Source organism: Bubalus kerabau, chromosome 2, assembly GCF_029407905.1.
Source record: "Bubalus kerabau isolate K-KA32 ecotype Philippines breed swamp buffalo chromosome 2, PCC_UOA_SB_1v2, whole genome shotgun sequence".
NCBI classification, from domain to species: Eukaryota; Metazoa; Chordata; class Mammalia; order Artiodactyla; family Bovidae; genus Bubalus; species Bubalus kerabau.
The window spans coordinates 176,833,424-176,840,777 of record NC_073625.1 but is presented as its reverse complement, the minus strand read 5'-3'; the positions used below and the strand labels follow the sequence as shown (position 1 = coordinate 176,840,777).

At 35.0% G+C, this 7,354-nt stretch overlaps 1 protein-coding gene across 9 annotated transcripts in view; it reads right to left on the bottom strand.

Annotated features, from left to right (window-relative positions):
* Positions 1-291: 291 nt before the first annotated feature.
* The window catches only part of CEP70 (centrosomal protein 70), a 79,361-nt gene continuing 72,298 nt past the window's right edge, over positions 292-7,354 (bottom strand). For all 9 annotated transcript variants that reach the window (XM_055569556.1, XM_055569559.1, XM_055569560.1 and 6 more), the window contains 5 exons: positions 5,562-5,708; positions 5,230-5,398; positions 4,760-4,874; positions 3,406-3,485; positions 292-1,017 (listed from right to left, as the gene is read on the bottom strand). In XM_055569556.1, the coding sequence (XP_055425531.1) occupies positions 956-1,017; positions 3,406-3,485; positions 4,760-4,874; positions 5,230-5,398; positions 5,562-5,708 (573 nt within the window). In that variant the 3' untranslated portion in view covers positions 292-955. The remainder of the gene's footprint in view (positions 1,018-3,405; positions 3,486-4,759; positions 4,875-5,229; positions 5,399-5,561; positions 5,709-7,354) is intronic.

Below are 7,354 nucleotides of genomic sequence, written 5' to 3'. Positions count from 1 at the left end.
ATTCTATATGACAATGAACAAGAATAACTGAGAAGTTATAAAAGTCGGGGTAGGGAGTAAGGGAGCAGCAGTAACCCAAAGTGACCTGTACTCACAGATGTGAAGCAGAACAGTTATCCTTTAAGAAAATCAGAATGAATACCGAGAACAGAGAATATGTAGAAAGTGGCAAGAAAGCTACTCTTACAAAAAATGCAGCAAGGGTGAACCAGTTGCCCAAGGAAGGCTCAGACTAGTAAGAGAATATGACTCATTATGAGGAATACAAATAAGTCACTGAGAACACTTACATTTGGAAATTCTTTACAAAATTTTATTTAAGATTTCATGCCCTTATAAAAGGTACATCACATGAAGATAGTAAAAAAGACACTTTTTAAATGAGAGACTTACACCTACTCATCTATTTTACCTCATAATTCTTTTCTACCCTCATAGGAAAATTTTTTTTCCTTCTTCCTTTTGTTCCTTCTGCTCTGAAAGTACAGGTGTCATGAGGGGTATCTTAATACAATGTGCCATTTCCTTGCCAGGAAAGCAATAGCTTCCTGCTGGCTGGACTAAAGACAGACATTGGCATTCCTTGTTCCTAGAACCATAAAGGTCAGTAAACTCTGAACTTAAATGCAACCTTTCTAGTACTCGCATTATCTCTCCCTGAGTTTCTCTCTTATTCACACACTGTACTTTAAAACAATCTTAAATTTTAAGTACTCAAGAACTGCTTAAGAATTATTCAAGCATCTAAAGTTAATTTATTAATTAAACTTAGCAATTGTTTTCTATAAAAGAATCTCAAAGTCAATAAAAACTATACAGATGGAGGCCTCAATAGAAAGAAGGGGGTAAATTTTGAGGTAAATACATTTTATAACCCATGTCTCAGAATAAGATCAATCCTACAAAATACTTAGGATGTTAAGAATGCAATTTACACAGTAAAAATGATTTGTTTTCAGTATGAAAGTATTTTTAATTTCCTTACTGCAGGTACAATGGCATCCAAGTCATCAATTTCTGTAACAGAAAAACAATAATAAAACAGTAGCTTCATCCAGTGTTAGGCTCAGATGAAATGATAACTCTGGGCAAAGGCAAACCTCAAACACAAAGGCAACATCACTAGTGCTTTCAAGCACATGAAATTTTTCTCTAAAAGTGTATCACTGATTCACAGGACATTTGTTTGTAAAAGCTACCTACAAAAGCATCTTCTGACTCTGATATTAATCTCATTAGCAGTGTGCTCTTAACAACAGATACTACTCACCATATTTATAACATTATGTTACTGCCTCTTTCTAATATATGGGTGAGCTTACATGGTGAAATCCCTAGGAGAGGCCCTTTCTCTTTCCTGGGCCTCCATCTAAGGACTTAGGGATCTCTTCTGTCGGAACACAGATGATATAAGAAAGGAAAAGAATACGAGCAAATCTACAGCTGAGAATTATACTGCAGTAAATAAGGTACAAAGATCAAGTTATTCCATGACCCGCATTCTAAAATCACACCTGTTTTCTCCCTAGAAGAGAAATCTGCCTTATAAATAAACCTCACAGAGAAGGATCTTGGTTGAGATGAGAATTTTCTCAACTAAACACACCACTTACATGAGAAAAAAGAAAGTCCTTCTCCATACCTGATATTCAGTAATCCACTCTGTAGTTCTAGATGTGTAATATGACATCTGTTGTTGTTGTTTGTTGTTTAGTTGCTAAGTTGTGTCTGACTCTGCGACCCCATGGACTGTAGCCCTCCAGGCTCCTCTGTCCATGGGATTTCCCAGGCAAGAATACTGGAGTGGGGTGCCATTTCCTTCTCCAGGGGATCTTTCTGACCCAGGGATCAAACCCACGTCTCCAGCACTAACAGGTGGATTCTTTATCACTAAGCCACCTCGCATCTAGTAATAATAAAAATAGTCATGTTTACCAAAACAGATTTAATTTCTGAAATGTTAATATTTACTCCAGAATTTCAACTGTGACCGAACAGCACATGAACAATGTATATTGAAGCAAATGATCCCACATGAACCATGTTGAGTATTATATCTGAGAAGAAGTTTCTATACAAGGATTATGAAATAAGTGTTAATAGCACACCTAGTAAAATGTTTGTTAATGACAAGAAACACTGTTAATCGCTATCTCAAAGCAAGTAAAATCATATTGCAGGAAACAAAGCTTTTTAAGATACAAGGCAATAAATACATTTCTACATTTTCATATCTCAAGTTAAACTTTCCAATTACGTCTTCCCTTGCCATGATCTTTTCAAATGTATGAGCATGAATAAAGTACATTCACTGTCTCTGTTGCTTCCAGTCTACATAAAATTGGCCACAAAATTTATGTTCAACTAGGCTATATACTCCAGTCAGATGTGCCTTTCATTTACTCATCTTCTTACCAAATTTTAACTTACTCATTGCTTTATCTTCTACCAAACCTTATCTCCTCTTCTAATTTAATTTCCTATGTCAGAGTCATTCTTTAAAAAACAAAACAAAAACTTTCAACTTCAAATGAGCTACACACAAAAAAAATTCATTAATCATAGTGAATTAATGAAGTAAATAAATCACTGTAACATTTTTAAAAAGTGATTTTGTTTTGTTGGGTTTAGGGAATCTTAGTTCCTCTACGGAGGATGAACCTACACTCTCAACAGTGAACACACATAGTCCTAGCCAGTGGACCACCAGGAATTCCCTAAAAAGTGTTCTTAATGGTAAGATTAATTATTTTTATAGCCATAATCATAATCATAATATTTTTATAGCCATAAATCACACTTAAAGTAAAAGATGGGGTTTTTATTTTGGCTATGATTCCTATTTTTTTCCCCTTAAAGCCCTCAATCTGACCAAGAGTGTAAATGTATCTCTTCCCTTCCACAAACTTATAAATTCATCTCCTTTCTACAGATGTTTACATCTCCTTTACTACAGATGTTATATTATTTCTCATCATCTGAGGAAATTAAATTTTAAGAAAAGAGTAGGTAGGAACTATCTTTTTTAAAAAAAGAAAAAAGGAGGAGGAGGAAGAAGAAAAATTAAAAACACACCTATCAAGATCATAAATTCTACAGACATTTCTCATTATCCAATGACAGTCAGGGTTGGAGTGGGCCTAGCCAGAATAATGTCATTTCTCATTTTAAAGTCCTAAAACAAAGGTTCAGCTCCTTAAAGAATATGTCTTTCTCTGTTCTGTAGATTAAACCCAACCAACTGTAACTGCAAGTCAGAAGTTTGTTTTCACTACTATTAGTGGTTTCCAGACACTTCTACCACTCTAGGTAAAAACACTAATACAGTGACTAAGGAACACTCTTCCCTCAAACCCAATGACATCCTGAGACTCAATATTTAACCACCTCCGACAAAAATCTTACCTAAGATTTTGAGTAGATCATTAGTAAATGCCTGAAATGCTGGGAAAAATTCTTCATGTTCTTCCAATTTGTGGATAATGCTTAAAAAAAAAAAAGCACAATTTACACTGAATTTCTGACTTAGGATTCTTACATCTGAATGGACATAGAACATTTCAAAACAGAAAGAAACTGTCCTGATAATTTAAATACAAATTTAATGATTATACTGCAATCTTTCCTTCTGAGCTTTTTGTTCATCTAGTAATACTTTTCTAAAACAACAACAAAAAATCTACTAGCAGTATAATCATCTGTCCTAAGGTTAAATTTATCTAACATTTCTAATATGGGAACTTTCCATTTAGCTTGAGGAGTCTTAAGAGACCATGTTTTCCAAAAATAATTGATTTTCATATCCTGTATTATATTAAACATTAAGAATAAGTATCAGTAATCTGTAAAACTGGGAGGGAGAAAAATACCAATAGTGAGACATACGTTCCTTTTAAAATCATCAAGTATCAGAAACCTCAAGTGTCAGATAAGGTTAGGGTTCCTCTTGGAAAACTTGCAGAACATATGGAACATATACTTCCCTTATGTTGCAGTATAAAATCTGAGGGAGGAGGGAGGAAGAATACAGCTATAATGTTTTAACATTAAAAAAAAAAAATTAGGTTTTATGTTGGAGGTGCCTAGCTTTAAAAAAGAAATCCTTAATATCTTATCTGGAGAAGGCAATGGCAACCCACTCCAGTACTCTTGCCTGGAGAATCCCATGGACGGAGGAGCCTGGTAGGCTACGGTCCACGGGGTCTCTAAGAGTAGGACACGACTGAGCGACTTCACTTTCACTTTTCACTTTCATGCATTGGAGAAGGAAATGGCAACCTACTCCAGTGTTCTTGCCTGGAGAATCCCAGGGATGGGGGAGCCTGTTGGGCTGCCATCTGTGGGGTCGCACAGAGTCGGACACGACTGATGCGACTTAGCAGTAGCAACAGCAATATCTTATCAAATAATGCACATACTCTTAGTGATTATTCAGTGATCTATGGTAATTTACTAAAAATTGGACTTACTTATATATTCTGAATTAACATGAAGTTGCTGACAAAGTTTGATTTTCTCCAATTATAATTTCCCTTGGGAATAAGCTTATAGCAAAAATGCTAGAGTCCTGACTCAGACCCCAGAATCTACTTTTATCTTGAAAATATTTGATATTCTCTCCATCCCTAAGGTGTGAGATTATTTTTAAAAATGCTATTCCAAACAGGAAAGGTAAATAACTTATGAAGTTTTGAAAATCTTTAATTTTACCACTCCAAACATTCTGGACAATACTTTGCAACCTTTTTAAAATAAATACCTTTGAAGGTCCTCAGGTCCTAATACCTGCATAATCTTTTCATTCACATCTTCATTAATCAGCCTACACAATTTTCCAACTGTGCTCACCAGCACACACAATGAGGATGAACTATCTGAAAAAGAGAAATAAAAGGAAAGAATATTTTAAGGGAATTTTCAAAATCATTAAACCAAACGCTATGTTTCTGTTACCCTCAATTTTTCACCTACTTTTTGTTGATTTATTAATGGGACCTCCCTGGTGGCTCAGACAGTAAAGAATCGGCCTGCAATGCAGAAGACCCAGGTTCAATCCCTGAGTTGGGAAGATCCCCTGGAGAAGGGAATGGCTACCCACTCCAGTATTCTTGCCTGGAGGATTCCATGGACAGAGGAGCCTGGTGGGTTATAGTCCATGGGATCACAGAGAGTCAGATTTATTAATAATCATTATTAAGTGGGAGGCCAAAAATGAAAATGAGTCATTACCTAGTTCTAAGAGTTCTTGGAGGTTTCTCACAGCATTGTTCAATTCTCCAAGCCTAGTATAAACTTCATTCATTCGAGGATAGACTCCAGTTAAAGAAGGAACATCAAATAATTTTTGGAAGTGAGAAACAATAGCTCGCAAAATGTGGAAGTCTGGCATATTGCTGTCCTGCCCAAAAGAGAGGAAGAAAAAGAAAGTTCACATCTTAAAATTATTCCAAATCTTTAACAAAAACTTTAAAAAGAGAAAGAGTTATAGTAGAATATCTGTATCCATATCATTAATTTCACATTAAAATGTGAATATCTATGTAAGTACTGGGTAGTATTACCTTTGCCTTATTTTCAACTTCTTCTAACATGGTATCCACTATAAACAACAGATCTTCAACTCTGACACCTTCATTTTCATCCTGCTTCTTTAAATTATGCCAAGGCACCAGTTCTGTAGACAGTATTTTCAAGGACTTATATAAATCCTTCATAACAAAACAAATAATATGCTATTATGCATTTTTTAAAGTTTTCATAATCATGTTAATAAAATATCATTATCCAAGCAGATGTAATACATATATTAACCATCATCAGTATTTTTTTAAAAACACCATTACCTGTTTAGAAAGAGTCTGTTAAATTCATTTTCTTCAGGCCTTAAAAAAACATTATACATATACTGATTATCTGGAATCTGGATGTTTAAAGTAATTGTATGTTATTTATTAGTAATGTATGCTATTATTTAAGTAATTATTTTGAATTATCAATGAATAAAAAATAAGCTTGTCCTTTCTATTTTGCCCTTGATTTTTTAAATAACAGATTTATTGAGATGTAATTCATATACCATAAAATTCATCCTCTTTAAGTGTGTAATTCAGTAGTCTTATTTACAGAGATGTGCAATCATCACAATTATCTTAATTCTAGAATATTTTCATCATGCCAAAAAGAAACCCTTATTCCCTATTCTCTCTCGCTCCCAGGCTTTGGGTAACCACTAATCTTATTTTCTTTTTCTATGGATTTGCCTATACTATACTAATGAGCATTTCATTAAAAAACAGAATCATACAATATGTGACCTTTTGTACAGGTTTCTTTCATTTAGGATATTTTCAAGATTCATCCATGTATGTAGCTCCAAGAAAAAATTTAATTCGAAAAGATGCCTAAAAAGTAATTCTACTGAATTTTCATGACAGTCTACTTGTTTTCCTGGCCTAAATATGTTGTCCTAATCTATTTAAAACTGTGCACAAGGAGCTGGGATCCTGTAAGTTTAGAAGTCTAAGACTGATCAATCAATAAACAAATATTTACTGGGCATCAACTACGTGCATAGCACAGTGCTTGGTGCTTGGCCCTTTAAAACATCAATGTCGTGCAAAAGAAATGTAATGTGTGTCACAGTAATATCTAGTAGCCATGTTAAAAAAGTAAAAAGAAATAGGTGACAATTTTAATATATTTAACCCAATATATCCAAAATAGTATCAACAGATCATCTATTTTAATTATCTTTTAATCATGTCCATGATTTCTATTTCTACTAAATCTGGTGTGTAATTTTATACTTGCAGCACGTTTCAGTTGTGACTATCATATTTCAAGTGATCAAAATCTACATGTAGGTGAGTGGTTAATGTATTAGACAATGCAACTCTAGAATACAGAAGGAAACACAGGAAGTTCTTATTTTTCTCAACTTCTTATTTTAGTCCTCCACTTATTTAACACTCACTAATTAACACCTAGATGCGGGAGACCTGGGTTCGATTCCTGGGTTGGGAAGATGCCCTGGAGGAAGGCATGCAACCCACTCCAGTACTCTTGTCTAGAGAATCCCCATGGACAGAGGAGCCTGGTGGGCTACAGACCATGGGGTTGCAGAGTTGGACACGACTGAGTGACTAAGCACAAGCACAATTAACACCTAGACCTCACATATTACTATTGTTAACCTTTCATTTGGTAAGACAGAGAAGGCAATGGCATCCCACTCCAGTACTCTTGCCTAGAGAATCCCAGGGACGGGGGAGCCTGGTGGGCTGCCCTCTATCGGGTCGCATAGAGTTGGACACGACTGAAGTGACTTAGCAGCAGCAGCAGCATTTGGTAAGAA